Source organism: Erpetoichthys calabaricus, chromosome 16 (assembly GCF_900747795.2).
Source record: "Erpetoichthys calabaricus chromosome 16, fErpCal1.3, whole genome shotgun sequence".
Taxonomy (NCBI): domain Eukaryota; kingdom Metazoa; phylum Chordata; class Cladistia; order Polypteriformes; family Polypteridae; genus Erpetoichthys; species Erpetoichthys calabaricus.
This window is the reverse complement of record NC_041409.2, coordinates 99,272,129-99,288,773: the sequence shown is the minus strand read 5'-3', so window position 1 is coordinate 99,288,773 and position 16,645 is coordinate 99,272,129. Positions and strand designations below refer to the sequence as shown.

Genomic DNA, 16,645 nt, shown 5'->3' with positions numbered 1-16,645 from the left:
CCAGCCACTCTTCAGTTTAATATACGTCCAATAATGTGCACAAATCTGCAAGATGACACCCACCAAATGATCTTCAATTTAATGTGTGTCTGACAACATGCACAAAACTGCAAGGGGATGCCCCCCCCCCTCACCTCCAAACGATCTTTAATTTTATATTCATCTAACAACACGCACGAAACTCCAAGGGGGACCCCCTCGACCACTCTTCAATTTAATAACGTGCTTTAAACTCCAATTTGGAAGCACTTAATAAGTTGTTAATGACTTGTGTCCCATTTTGGGTCTATGAAGGTACAGTCACCCCCTGGTTTAAAGAATGTGACCTTCCGCCACTCAAACATCGAGCCCCGCCCAGACTCTGCTCTCGCCCCGCCCACTCTGTGAAGCCCTTGCCGGCAGGCCGCCATCTTCCTATCAGTCTGTATGTAACATGCCCTCCGCACTCTGATATAATATTTTATCACAAACTCAGCAATGGGCACGGAGTGAATTTATAACGCCGTGCGATGTGGCCTGGCAATTTCTCACTGTTCGATAATGGCGTAAAAACACACAAAATATTAATTTCAGAAAGTTGAGGTATATTTTCCCTGTGCTGGTTTTTTAGGAGATCTGATGATGGGAGCACTCTGGCCATCCTCGCTAGGGTTGTCGGGGTGTCCCAGTGATGAGGACCTCGGGGCCTGACAGTATGGAAAACCCACCCCAAAACGGGGACAACAAGTGAAATAAAACGGCGTCAAAGTCAATCTGCCGTTTGAAATTAGAAATGAGAATCGGCCAGCAGTTTGCCACTCCTGTCAGTGAGACGTTAAAGATGGAGGGCAGGAGGGTGCCTGTCAGAGTCTGGGCATATTGTGGTGCAGCACACTACTCTGTACCCAGCCTTGGCATGCTGGGTAATATTGATGACGGGGGGCGGCAGGTGCGGGCCGCTCCCTCCGTCTGCATTGCTGGTCTCTTAATTAGCCGTGTGGTAAACATTTGCCGGTAATGAGAGCGACACAAGCGCGCTAATCCACGAGTAATTATTAAAAACGCATGCAGAGTGTGGCAATTAACAAGCAGCTAATTGAAGCGATGTGCCCAAATCGCCACGGCATTGCTCATTCATTATGGCCTCTGCGCAGGTGTCACAGGCCCACTGGTGCCATTATGTGGAGATGAGGGGCACCAGATACCATCACTGGGGTCAGCTAGATTTTGTCCAGGATTAGAACTTCATTTTATTTATTTATTTATTTATTTTTCTTTTTAAAAGTATTGGCACATAACATTTTCATTGCAAAAAAAAAAAATCCATTCTTCCCTTTTGTAATCTGCTCATTTTAATTTTCGGGGTGGCTGGTAGCTGATGCCATGGGTGAGATTAGGTAGACTTTATTATCCCAGAGGGAAGGTGGCGCCTGCAGAAGATTTTTAGTGGGGTGGCCAGGCAGGGCCAGTGAATGCCGTGGGGTGGCACACTTACCAAGTCTACATGATTTGTTATTTTCTATACACTAACACAAAAAAAAGAATATCCTTATCCAGCCAGTCCATGGTCATGGGGGCCCAAAGCTGCCCTTGCAGCAGCGGGCACCAGTCCACTGCAGGACCCACCCACTCACAAGGGGCCAATGTGGCATCACCAGTTAACCTGCACACTTCCAGGAATTGGGGAAGAATTCAGGACCTTCGAGAAGGGCATGGAAACTCCACCAAAGCAGGAGCTCGGAAGTGTAGCCTCCGCGCCACCATGCCACCTTAGAATCAGACATCACCAGCATGTGGCTCTTAAAACTCACCAGACACCAACAAGACGGGTACGGATTTTAGAGCAGATTTTTTTTTTTTTGAGTGGATGGTGGTGGTGCCAGTCAGTAGAAAGGAAATCCTTTAAAGAAAAGCCAGAAGTGCCACTCTGCCCGTCCAAGGTGTCTAACGCCGTGCCTCTCTCTCTTTCCTTTTTCTGTTTTCTTTTTGTATCAGAAAACTCTGGCTGAGAGGACGCAGAGCCCAACGGGTGGGCCAGCTGCTGTGGCTCAACGTGACCTGCTGTCCCCCGAGACCGGGAGCCTGGTGACACAGCTGCAAGGGCGGATCAAAGAGCTGAAGGGCTGGCTGCGAGACACGGAGCTCTTCATCTTCAACTCCTGTCATCGGCACGAGAAGGACACGAGCCAGCAGGGCCACAAGCAGCTGCAGTACCTGAAGGTAACGTGGACTCGCCAGCTCCCCGCCGCATTGGGGTTCTGCCCAGCGCCATGCCAAACCCTGAAAGGCAAGCCCCTCGGTCAGGGCAGTGTGCCTGAATAGCCTGTGCTCCCTAATAGGGAGGGGTGGCCTGCAGTACCCCGCATGGCATCTCTTCATTTGTGTGGGTCCGTGTGGGACCATGGAGGGGGTGATGACCCTCACGGGTCACAAGGCAAAATTGTGAGGCTTCACTGACTGCTCTCAGCACTTTCTTTGGGGTCTTCAGTGGGAGCATTGGGGGAAGGAGGCAGGGGGTCTCTACACATGGGCTACATAGTTACCACCTGGTGTCCCAAAGAGCTGTACTACCATGATTTGAGAAAGGCTGGCGGTCCTGGCACAAGTGTGGGCACAGCATCCGTCGGGGCCACGACCTTCAGCAGCTCTGGGCCTGAGCGGGCACATTGGGGGACGGGTGAGAGAAGAGACGCCAAACCATCTGCTGGGCTTGTTCACTCCTGAATCAACAAATGAATGAATGAATGAACATGTAAATAAATAAGCAAACTTGAAACAGAGAAATGCAAACAAATTAATTACAAATTGCCATCATATCTGTGTAGTCCAGCTCTCCGGTATGGGCATGGATGAACAAATGAACGAATGAATGAATGTTTCTTATTTTGTTCTTCCAGGTTCCTTGTGTAAAATGTGAAGTAGAAAGAGAAAAATACAAAGTAAATCAATAGCCACCCATTTAATCTTATATCCATTCTTATCCATTGAATGAATGAATGAACAAGACTGCAAATAAATGTTTTAAAAAGAGAAAAGGAAAATAAATTCATATCCTTGGAGTTTACAAACCACTCTTTTCTACTGCTGGATGTGGTATTAAAAGAATGAATGAGTACATAAATAAGAAATATAACTAATGCCACATTAATGAATGTAAATGTTTAACTGTTATATTACTTGAGTCCAGCTGATGGGATGAATGTATGAATGAATGAATATGCAAGTAAAAACAAAAAGTAGAACATATGGAGAAATAAATTGCCTATTTAGTACAACTCATGGTAGAATGAATGAATGAATGAAAACAAAACAAATTAAAATGAGAAATTAATAAATATAATCTCTTTTTGATTTCATATTTGTTTAGTCCAACTCATAATGGTGTGAATTGGTAGATGGATTAATGAATAAATAAATATGCAAATAACTAAAGAAATGGAGTAATGCAAAAAAAGAACATCATTTCGGTTTTTATCACTTTACTCCAAATCACAGTTGAGGAGATAAGTGAATGAATGAATGAGAAATACAGTAAAGAACTATAGTAACACAATATTAATTAATGCAAATACGTATCATATTTTGTATCATTTCAGTTTGGCTAATGATTGCTGGGATGAACAAAGGAATGAATGAATGAATATGCAAATAAAAATAAAGAATTGGAAATATTGGAAAATAAATATCTATTTCATTTTATTTCCGTTTAATACACCTCATGGTGGAAGGGATGAATGAATGAATGAATGAATGAATGAATGAATGAAAACAAGAAATAGAAAAATGAGAAATGAATAAACATAATCTCTGTTTGATTTCATATTCATTTAGTTCAACTTATAACTGTGTGGGTGATTAGATGGCTGATGAATGAACGAGTGAATATGCAAATAAATAAAAAACTAGAGTCGATGCACATCCCTTCAGTTTCATTGCAGTTGATTCGAGCTCATGGACAAGGAGACAAAGGATTGAATGAATTTAATGAATGAGTGAATGAAAACAAGAAATAGAAAAATCCAAAATGAATGTCGTCTTTGTCTAAGTTCATATGTATTTTATTCAACTCATGATGGTGGAAATGGATAGATGGATGAATGAATGAATGAATGAATATGCCAAGAAATAAAGAAATAGAATCATACAAAATAAATGAATACCCATCCATTCAGTTTTTATCAGGTTACTCCAGACAAATGAAAAAATGAAGGAATTAATATGCAAATAATAAATATAGTAAAGAATTGCAGTGATAGAAGTTTTTATAAATACGCTTTTTAACTATCATATCATTTTATTCCGGCTAATGATTGGTGAAATGAATATGCAGATAAACAAGAACAAAAAATAAGAGAAGTGGAAAATACATTTCAATTTGATTTGATGTCCGTTTTGTGTGACTCATGGTAGAAGGTATGAATGGACGAATGAATGAATGATTCTATTTTATTTCGTATTAACTCAGTCCAGTTTATGATGATGGATGGATGGATATGGAAACAGAAGTAGACAAGTGCAATAATAAATAACTACTCATCTATTCAGTTTCATATCAGTTTAGTTCAGCCCATGGTTGGTGGAATGAATGAATGAATGAATGAATGTGTAAATAAATGAAAACAAGCGAGACATGGAAGATGTGTAACTATCTTCAGTAATTTTATTAATATGTTCCAACATATCATTGAACAAAAAATATTCAAATAAATAAAGTAAAAAGTAATAAAAATAATTCAAAACTACATCTTCATTCATTTTAATGTCTACACAGCCCTCCTTATAATGGGGGAAATGAATGACAGAATGAATGTGTAAAAGGGGTAAACCCTCAGTACCCCCATATATTCACTTTATGGTACGTGTGTAGTTTGGTGGAATAAGTGAGTGAGTGAGTGAATGAATGAATGAATGAATGAACTCATTAGACAAGAAAGAGATAAACGTGTTATCCAGAGCTGACATCTGCTGTGTATCGTAGCTCATTAGTTCAGCCCCCCAGACGCCCCCCCCCCCCCCCCCATGACTGTGGGGTTAAATAAAGAAAGAAATGAAAGAGTGAGCCTGCAAATCAACAGAAATGGAGGAATGTCCACCACTCCTGCCCACCACTCATCCTGTCATGTCTGCTCAGTCCACATTAAGACTAAAGAGGTGAAGAAAAGAAACTGAAGATGAGGAGGAATTAGCCGTAAAGTAAAAAAATGTGAAAAGAAAGGAACCTGGAAGAACAAAATAAGCAAACATTCCTTCATCCATTCATTCATCCACTTGCAGTGACCGTCATAGCCCCCCTGCTTCAAATCAAAGTTGAAGTAACATTTCATAAAAATGAAGACCAAATCGTTGTATTCCGTTCTTTTTGGTGAGACCCCCCGTGCACGGTTAGGCGGCCCAGGCTGACAACGTAAAACTACCAAAGGTGATCCTCGGCCGGTCAGCACTACCATTGATTTGTTAGTGATGGTGGGGCTAAAAAAGAAATGATTAGAAATATTGATGAGCGCAAGTCTTGTGGACAGAGCACTCATTACATTACAAAGCAAAAAGGCAGAAAATGAGAAAAAAAATTGAGCAAAGAGCGTTTAACGATCCCATATCTGCTTTGGCTATGCTGCAGAAAGAGATCCAATATGTGGAGCCGCTATAATTACAGTCTTTGAGAAAGGTTATCAGCGGGGGAATATTACTTTACGGCTTGTGTTCCACTTGATTGTATGGAAACAATTTCCAGCCTTGCCATATACCAAAGGGGTGGGGGGGGGGGGGGGGGTATGCCAGGGGGCGGCCCCCTTGTCGGCCGGAGCCCTCGATGCACTGGCTGGCGATGCTGGACTTCTTCTCCGCGCTTCCCGCTTCATGTCCAGGCCGCCGAGGCCGAGGGCTGCTGCCCGTTAACAGCACATTGATTTTGTCGCGCTCCGTAATTTAATTCAAAGTCGCCACTCGTTTTGTGCGTCTGCGTCCCACCCTCGTATTGATCCTGTCAGCTGTCCATCCAATAGGAGGACTGGCCACTAAGGGAAACCCTTCGTACAAATCCACCTGCTGCATCCAGAGGAGGGTCTCCTCGCCTCAACTGCACCCTCTTGTGGGAACCTTGGCTGTCATGCACTGCAGAAGAGGTCATTCACCTACAGTTAAGCCTGTTCAGGCCCCGGCCAGTACTCAGATGGGAGACCAACCAGGAAAAGCTGGTGCCACCTTTTGGAATGACGGACACATAGCGACTGCACACACAGTCAGACACTTATCTTTCGATTAATCTGGATGTTTGTGATGTGCCCTGTGTTGGAATGACAAATGCAGTGCATTTTACTATTAAAAGTGTGTGTGGTGCAGCGCCTTTTGTAATGAATGACATATAGCAACTGCACAGAAAGACAGACAGACAGACAAACACTTAACCTTTGATTAATATGGATGTTTGTGATGCACCCTGTGTTGGAATGACAAATGCAATGCATTTTACTATTAAAATGTTTGTGATGCTCCACCTTTTGGAATGACGGACACATAGCAACTGCATGGACAGACAGACACTAATACTTTGATAAATGAGGATGTTTCTGATGCGCCCTGTGTTGGAATGACAAATGCAATGCATTTTGTTATTAAAAATGTTTCTGATGCTCCACATGTTGGAATGACAGACACATAGCGACTGCATGGACAGACAGACAGACACACAGACTTGTTGGATGAGGTGTTGGTGAGGCCAGCAGGGGGCGCTTACCCTGAGGGGGTCAGTGCCCAAGTGCAGTGACGGGGACACTGTGCTGTAAAAATGGTGCCATCCTTTAGATGAGACCTAAAACTGAGGTCCTGACTGTCTGTGGTCATTAAAGAAGATCCCTGGGCATCCCCAATAAAGAGGTGGGTGCATCCCAATTGCCCACCACAGCCTGGTCATTCTGTCCCCCTGATCATCCCCTGTTTACTTCTTGAAACCTATGAGAAAAAACAAAAATGACCTGTAGCTAAAAAAAACGGCGGTGTAACTTGCGTAACTAGACATCGCTATGTGAAGTGCGTAGTCCAAGACAGCAAAGGCTGCCATTCTGACCAGCCAGCCAGCTTGTGACAACCCGTAGAGGTGTAGCGGCCTTTCAGGAATACGCCACTCACTACCACACGATATGGAGGGTGGAGTAGCCTGACAGTAGTGCAGCTTAGCAGATTCAGGTCAGCAGGGTTAGGACGATAAACGGGTGGGCCGTTGTGCCGGTATTTACTGCTATGAAGTTAAAATGGACTCTCCCTGGTTAAATGGACGCTGAGCGAGCTTGTGTTTAGAACAGCAGCTCACGTTTGAATTAGAGAACAGATAAAGAAGAATTTGGCATCGTTGGCAAGCAAACCATAGATGTGTTGGCATAAGGGACAATTGTGTGTATTTTATGTCAAAGTCGAGTCAAACTTTACTTATAAAGCACATTAAAAAAAGAACAGCTTAACCAGAAACAAAGTGCTGTTCAAGATAAGCTAAAGGAAATAATGAAAATGTTTAAACACGTAATAAAAGCACAATCCTGTCAAACTGTACATAAGAGATATACCCAGAATACACCATAGGAGCGGCACGGTGGCACACCAGTGGCACTGCTGCCTCACCGTAAGGAGACCACAGGTCACTTCCTGCACCCTCCCTGCATGGAGTTGGCACGTCCTCCCTGTGTCTGTGTGGGTTTCCTCCCACAGTCCAAAGACAGGCTGGTTAGGTGGGTTAGTGATACTAAATTGTCTCGTGTAAGTGTGTGTGTGTGTGTGTGTGTGTGTGTGTGTGTGTGTGTGCACTGTGATGGACTGGCGCCCGGTCCAGGGTTTGCTCCTGCCTTGTGCCCTACACTAGCTGGGATAGATTCCAGCACCCCCACTCTGTACATGAGCCAAAAGATACCAACATAATATGTAACCTCTTATGGGATCAAAGGCCAGCGAAAAGAATTACGTCTTTAATGAAGACCTAAAAGTAACCGACGTCACAGCAGAGCCGACATAATAAAGTAAGCTGTTCAGAAGGGAGGGAGCGGCCCCTGAAAAAACTCTCATTGCTTCAGCCTCAACCTTGGCACCACTAAGAGCATCGGGCCACTAGACTGCAGTGCTTTTGTTGGCATGTAAACAGGGCCATCCCAGTCAAACACTTAAAAAGGAGTAACAAGATTTTAAAATCAATTCTGTAGAGGACCGGAAACCAATGGAGCGGGGTCAAAATGAGTAAGACGTGGTCACACTTGTGAGAACCTTCTGTGTAACCTTAGATAGATAGATAGATAGATAGATAGATAGATAGATAGATAGATAGATAGATAGATAGATAGATAGATAGATAGATAGATAGATAGATAGATAGATAGATAGATAGATATGAAAGGCACTATATGATAGATAGATAGATAGATAGATAGATAGATAGATAGATAGATAGATAGATAGATAGATAGATAGATAGATAGATAGATAGATATGAAAGGCACTATATGATAGATAGATAGATAGATAGATAGATAGATAGATAGATAGATAGATAGATAGATAGATAGATAGATATGAAGGGCACTATATGATAAATAGATATGAAAGGCACTATATGATAGATAGATAGATAGATAGATAGATAGATAGATAGATAGATAGATAGATAGATAGATAGATAGATAGATAGATAGATAGATATGAAAGGCACTATATGATAGATAGATAGATAGATAGATAGATAGATAGATAGATAGATAGATAGATAGATAGATAGATAGATATGAAGGGCACTATATGATAAATAGATAGATATGAAAGGCACTATATGATAGATAGATAGATAGATAGATAGATAGATAGATAGATAGATAGATAGATAGATATGAAAGGCACTATATGATAGATAGATAGATAGATAGATAGATAGATAGATAGATAGATAGATAGATAGATAGATAGATAGATATGAAAGGCACTATATGATAGATAGATAGATAGATAGATAGATAATGAAGGGCACTATATGATAAATAGATAGATATGAAAGGCACTATATGATAGATAGATAGATAGATAGATAGATAGATAGATAGATAGATAGATAGATAGATATGAAGGGCACTATATGATAAATAGATAGATATGAAAGGCACTATATGATAGATAGATAGATAGATAGATAGATAGATAGATAGATAGATAGATAGATAGATAGATAGATATGAAGGGCACTATATGATAAATAGATAGATATGAAAGGCACTATATGATAGATAGATAGATAGATAGATAGATAGATAGATAGATAGATAGATAGATAGATAGATAGATAGATAGATATGAAAGGCACTATATGATAGATAGATAGATAGATAGATAGATAGATAGATAGATAGATAGATAGATAGATAGATATGAAAGGCACTATATGATAGATAGATAGATAGATAGATAGATAGATAGATAGATAGATAGATAGATAGATAGATAGATAGATAGATAGATATGAAAGGCACTATATGATAGATAGATAGATAGATAGATAGATAGATAGATAGATAGATAGATAGATAGATAGATAGATATGAAGGGCACTATATGATAAATAGATAGATATGAAAGGCACTGTATGATAAATAGATAGATAGAGACCTGACACGGCGATTGACCTGTTGACCCATCACTTCCATGACCTAACACACCCATACATCTGCTGCGTTTCCTAGGTAACAGTAAACAAATGGTGGCGTCCATGTGAAGATAAATGAAGCTTCAGAAGCGAAGCAGCTCATAAGAATATCGATATCTATTATGAAATGGAGGAAAGTGTGGGGCTTCTTAACTGTACTGCTAAGCCCACCCAAATAAAAAGGCTAACCCAAGTGACTACTCAAAAGGCCGGCCGGCTTCAGCCTACACCTGGCCAAGTGGTGCTATGGGTTCAAAAATGTTTAAATGCACTTAAATATCCCAATAATTCAAAACAAGGGAAAGGGGAAAAAACATTGAAAATTTTTTGGATTGAGTAAAGAATAGTCCACCAAAGAATCTTTACAAAGGAAAATAGTGATAGACAAAAGAAACAGCACGAGACCCCCCCAAAAAAGCAGCAAACCAAATCCAACCCTAAATCCATGAATCGCAATCCTGAAAAATAAAAAAAAAATCACAAATCCAGAAATCCAAGCAGACAGCAAAACTCACTTAGTGCTCCTTCACCAAAGCGCATTTCAAGAAGCTCAAACTCCCAGCATGCCTATGAAGGCTGGGGGAGGAGCCTTGTGGTGAGGTATTGGTGGCTCCGCCTCTTGGAGGTCCGCCCACAAAAATAGGCATAGGGTAAGAGAAGCAAAAATAAGCACATTGAAACTAAATCAAGAAATAAAATACATTTGGCATAAAATGCATAACTAGGAAAAAAATTGTAAAAATTAGTAACAATATAAACAATAATAAAGAATTATCTGAAAAATTAACATAATGATATTTTAATAAATACTGTTTATCTCCCAAAACAAAACAAATGTCTTATTCAGAATCTACATGACTTAAAGCAGGAAGGAAGGTCACCAGCAGTCATGTCACTAGAGGGGTGCTGTGCTTCATGATGAATCACATAGGGGGACTATTCAGACCCCCCCCCCTTATCGTACTGCATTCCCAGCATTGTTTAACGTGCGATCAACTGCCTGTTAAGGACCTCTACTTATCAAGTCTCCCAGGGGCCTGTAGAGGTCTTAATCCACCTGTGGGTGACATCAACCCTAGTGACACCATTGGTCACCAAGGATGAATCCTAACACAAGGAAAGTTCTGTTGCTGCACTGTTCCGTTTTTGGGCCTGTTTAGGCCGCAGCCTGCTTAAAGTTTTTGGGGGAAGCCCACTTTGAGCACTAGGACTCAGCGTGCCTATGTTATGAGAGGCTATAGAGTCTTATTTTTGGCATTTGGTGATTGTCAGTTGTGTAATTTGTCGTCCCCTGCAGTCTCCAGTTGTGTGATGTGACATCCGCGAGGGACAAAGAACCAGCAACTTACGGCCATTAAGGCTCACTTGCTCTCTGAGTTGAAGTCACAGCATTTGATGTCACCTTTCTAGTCACTTTTATAACATTTATCCTCACAGGCTCAACTATGGGCACCCTCTACCCACCATGCCTGTTTATGTCACCGAGAACAAGACATGTTCCTCATTTTAGGAGTGCGTGGACCGTTGTCAACCCACCCTCTTCCAGTAAGAATATCGACGTCTAGCAGAGCGGCGGCCATAAGCAACACAGCTGCCCAAAAGGCTTTAGAAATAACGAGGTGTGACAATCCGAGGAGGGACACGTGCCGCCGACACATCAACTCAATTGCGACAACGTCAAGTCATTAGTGATCTTTGGTGAGGTCAGCGTCCAGAGTGGAGCGTCCGGCCAGCACACGCTTGACTCTCATGGCGTCCCTCAGACTAATTGAATGTGACAGCACAAACACAATATCAATAGCTCTGTGATGATGAGGAATAAGGAAGAGCCGTCCGCCAGCAAGTGTCGACAACGTCGGGTCAGCGCGGGTGCGTCCATGTAGAAGTGCCAAATGAAGCCATTTACTTCTTCATCACGAGTTAATGTGGCACACAAAAGTGGTGTGCCACTGAGATGCAATTATGAAGGGGGGGGGGCTGCTGCAGGGGGGAACAGCCAGCTTCCTTTTATTTTATTTAATGTTGGTTAAAGAGATTCAAATCTCTGGTGGGTTCCGTCGGTGCTTAGTGCCATATTGCGATGCGTTTTAAAAAACTGATGAAAAAGGAGAAATTTGTTAAATGGTTTCGATTTCACGTTGGTCACTTTGTCATTTTTTTTCTTCTTCTTCTCCCCTGCTGAACTTTGGCTTCTCGTCGTATTACAGAGTGCTGTCATCACCTACAGGACGGGGTGTCTTGAGCCGTGGATGGAGTGCACCACCAGGGGGCACCCTTGTGTGATGCTGTTAGCCCAAGGGGGACCATTAGGGGGGGACAATCCCTTTGCATGTAGCTGGGTGCTCAGCCACACAACATCCTTACTATTAAAGAGCAAGCAGGCCCCCCTGGCTGCCCCTAGTGGCTCAGTTAGGGAACTGCAGTACCAAAAGTCCTGCAAGGGCCAACAGAATAGAAATATGGCAGTGACTGTCCTCTGCCTTGGGACAATGCCATCCTGATTCCTGGCTTAATACAATGACAGTAAACTTCAAAGACACTCCGCCACAAGCAGGAGCTGCGGGAGCTGCAAGGTTAAGAAGCCCATCTGTGACTTCAGTAAGTATCTCAGGGTCACAAAAGCTTCACCCCTTAACCTGAGTGGGGCAAAGAAGACTCCATTAACCGGCACCTGCAGCAGGGTTTCAGCTACAGCTTCTTGTCAGCCATAGCCATCTTGACCTGCTCTCAGTCATCATGGCAGTTTTTCCTTAGTGGCTTTCTTCAGCTGTTGGGGTTCTTCTGTAAAAAAAAAAAATGAAAAAGTTGCTGGAAATCCATGGCATCCAACTTTGGTGGAGAACAACGCTGAGCAGCATCCTATGACAAGAACCTCATTGATCAAGTCCTTATACTTGGCACTCTTTATCAGGTGAGATCTGTCCTGCCAGTCTCCCCAGGGAGCTCGTAGGTTCAGCTTCCACGATAGCTTTTTGTGTTCTGTTTAGCAGAATCAAATCTGGCCAGAGTGACCCCTCTGCTGGAAAGACAAGTTTTATTTTTCAAATCCACTTACATTTCCCAACAGGAAGCATAGCGTAAAATGGTAGGGAGGGTCCTGGAAGTTGTCCTTGCACTGGAACCTAAGGTCAGGTGGTGACTCTTGGTGTCTGTGGCTCTTGACTGCCTGATGGATCCGTAAGGATCTTCTCACACCTCCACCTATAGCGGCCTTCTCCAAGCAATTTGGGACATCCTGGTTGAATGTGGTTTGGGGAGCAGAGGGGTGTGCCGCAGGAGTTCCTGTGTTTTCGCTTCACTTTGATTTCTGCATTGTGATTGGCTCGTTGTTTGCTGTGGATTGCCTTTAGGGCCTGTCCTTGCACCTCCTTTATTATATTTGCTGTTTTTTTGAAAGACAGTAAAAGATAGATAGATAGATAGATAGATAGATAGATAGATAGATAGATAGATAGATAGATAGATAGATAGATAGCGTAGTTGGCAGGAATAGATAGCGTAGTTGGCAGGAATAGATAGATAGCGTAGTTGGCAGAGATAGATAGATAGATAGATAGATAGATAGATAGATAGATAGATAGATAGATAGATAGATAGATAGATAGATAGATGTGAAATGCACTATATAATAGATAGATGTGAAAGGCACTATATAATAGATAGATAGATAGATAGATAGATAGATAGATAGATAGATAGGTGTGAAAGGCACTATATAATAGATAGATAGATAGATGTGAAAGGCACTATATAATAGATAGATAGATGTGAAAGGCACTAGATAGATAGATAGATAGATAGATAGATAGATAGATAGATAGATAGATAGATAGATAGATAGATAGATAGATAGGTGTGAAAGGCACTATATAATAGATAGATAGATAGATGTGAAAGGCACTATATAATAGATAGATAGATAGATAGATAGATAGATAGATAGATAGATAGATAGATAGATAGATAGATAGATGTGAAAGGCACTATATAATAGATAGACAGATAGATAGATAGATAGATAGATAGATAGATAGATAGATAGATAGATAGATAGATAGATAGATGTGAAAGGCACTATATAATAGATAGATAGATGTGAAAGGCACTATATAATAGATAGATAGATAGATAGATAGATAGATAGATAGATAGATAGATAGATAGATAGATAGATAGATGTGAAAGGCACTATATAATAGATAGATAGATGTGAAAGGCACTATATAATAGATAGATAGATAGATAGATGTGAAAGGCACTATATAATAGATAGATAGATGTGAAAGGCACTATATAATAGATAGATAGATAGATAGATAGATAGATAGATAGATAGATAGATAGATAGATAGATAGATAGACGTGAAAGGCACTGTATACATGCATATCTATATGAAAGGCACTATATAACAGATCATTCACCAATCCTGTGTGCACAGATCCCTAAAAGGCGTTTTTTTGGTTTGTTTGTCTTTCACCATCACAGGCTGATCTTCACGTCTAACTACTGTGGCCCATTTCATTGTTTTCATGTCTTGGTGTGACCACGGCTGTTGTTTGGAGGTCCGTGTGGATGATCAGACCCGACTGAGTGATTTCCTGCTCTTTGCTCTAAGACCCCAGCTGTTTTACAGCTCTTTCATTTTAATAGACGGGTGGCACAGGCGCGCAGGACTTTACCTTCTGCCTCCAGAGCTCCCACTCCTGCTGCTGTCTGTGTTGAGTTTGCTTGTTCTCACTGTGTCTATGTAAGTCCCCGTTGTTCCCCTCTTCCTCCAAGCCCCAGACCCCCACTCCCCCAAAGGATGAGTTACCTGGCGGCTCAGGGCTGGCTCAGTGTGTGCGTGTCTTCCAGTGGGCTTTTCAATGGACTGGCTCCTTGTGGGGGATGTCACTTCTTGCCTTGTACCCAGTGCTGCTGGGACAGCCCACCTACCCCTATCCTCCGTGACTCTAAACTAGACTAAGAGTGTCAGGTTATGTCATTCATATTTCTTTCTGTGGTGCATGTTCTGAATGATCGTGCCTCTGTCTCCACAGTCCCTGTGCTCCGAGATTAAGCAGCGTCGGCGTGGTGTCACCTCTGTCCTGCGTCTGTGCCAGCGGCTTCTAGAAGAACAAGACACCTGCATCCTCGATTCAGAGAGGCAATCCCTGCAGCTCATTGTTGTCAACCTGGAAAGGAGATGGGAAGCCATTGTCATGCAAGCTATTCAGTGGCAAAATCGGCTGCAGAAAAGTCTTGGTGAAGAGCAGGTAAGTTCGTCTAACCGCTGTGCCCCCCATATGGAATATACAGTATTATTGAGGCTTTCAGATATTTGTTTATGTGTTTACCTGAATACATTCTATTTTAAAGAAAATAAAGCAAAAATGATATTTAGGCAATGGCCACTAGGTAAAGGCACTATATAAACATAGAGTTATTTAACTGAAGCCCCCAATTAAGCACACGTCATTGTTTTTTGAGGTTAGCCCCGCCCCTTGTACATCATGTGATCCAGCTAATCTGACATTCAGATGTTGTTCATGACATGCCATCCTGTACCTATGCACCTCTTTTTGAGCTCAGCCACTGAGTTTGCCCAGCCAGCACAGGGCACTGCCCAGTCCAAGCCAGGGGTGAACACTAGAGGGAGAACTGATGTTGGTTAAGTTGGTGGTAGCGGTGGGATAGCCTTTAATGAGCAGAGTGCATTTAAGTGACAGTGCTCACTCAGCGTGTCGGTCTGTGACACTTCAGTGGTGGTACTGCCTTTGCCAGCCTTTCAGACTTTGGCATTAGGTCTCCAGTCTGCAGTGGAGGACGACAACACATGAAACAGTTTAAATAAAGACAAAGGGCTCGGCCGTGAAGTGGCAGAGAACAACTGCGTCTTCACCACCAGCCGTCCTTCTCTGCGTTAAACAAGCTTGTTTATTGGAGCTGGTGAGACGGAAGAAGGACTTGTCAGTTTCTTTTGTGACATTAATAGACAAGTGCCAGGCCCCTGCCACCCTGAAATGAGAATGGCAAGTTATCGTCTTCTGTAACTTGCATCCATCCGTTCATCCTTCATCTTTTTATCCATACGTCCATTTAACCTTCCATTCACCTACCCATCATCCCCTCCATCCCTTCATTCTTCATTCCACCTGTTCCTGTATTCATACCTTCATTCTCCCTTTCAAACATCAATTTTCCATCCATCCATCCATCCATCCATCCTTCCTTCTATCACTTAATTAATCTGCTTATCCATCTATCCCACAAGTCTGCCGTTCATCTATCCTTTGTCACCTCCCTCCATTCCTGTAATCATTGCCTCACCGTCCATCCATCCTTTCATTTATCTGTTTATCCATCAGACTATCCTTCCGTCTGTCCATCTATCCATCCACACATACATTCATATATTCCAAAATTTCTCCTGCCATCTCTCTGCCCATCACCTCCTCCATCTTTTCATTCATCTTTCCACCTTTCTATACATTCACACCTCCATCTATCCTTTCACACGTCATTTTTTTCATGTGCTCGTCCATCCATTTCTCCATTCTTCCTTCTGTCCTTTTTCATCTGTTTATCCCTCTGTTCAATGAGCCTTCCAACGGACCGCCCATCCTTCCTTCTTTTCATCCATCCATTCATACGTTCACATGTCCCTCCATCTTTTCTTTCATTCATCTCTCCAACAATCCATCCTTCCTTCTGTTCTTCCATCCTTGCACACACACTTCCACATGTCTCTTTGTTTATCCTTCCATTCATCTATCCATTGTCATCTTTTCAACGGCCCCTTTTGAACCATTACCCACCTTTCCATCCTTGGTTTCATTCATCCGTTTATCCAGCTAACTGTCTTCCTTCTGTCCATCCTTGGATACTTTCACATGTCTCTCCCTTTCTCCTGCCATCCATCTGTCCATCATCCCCTCCATCTTTCCATTCACCCGTCCACCCTTCTGTACTTTCACACCTCTGTCCGCCCTTTCAGCTATCACTTTTTTCCATGTCTT

General features: G+C 42.2%; 1 protein-coding gene across 2 annotated transcripts in view; it reads left to right on the top strand.

Annotated features, from left to right (window-relative positions):
* The window catches only part of akap6 (A kinase (PRKA) anchor protein 6), a 364,472-nt gene that overhangs the window by 320,723 nt on the left and 27,104 nt on the right, over positions 1-16,645 (top strand). For both annotated transcript variants that reach the window (XM_028821579.2, XM_051919705.1), the window contains exons 11-12: positions 1,975-2,199; positions 14,687-14,902. In XM_028821579.2, the coding sequence (XP_028677412.2) occupies positions 1,975-2,199; positions 14,687-14,902 (441 nt within the window). The remainder of the gene's footprint in view (positions 1-1,974; positions 2,200-14,686; positions 14,903-16,645) is intronic.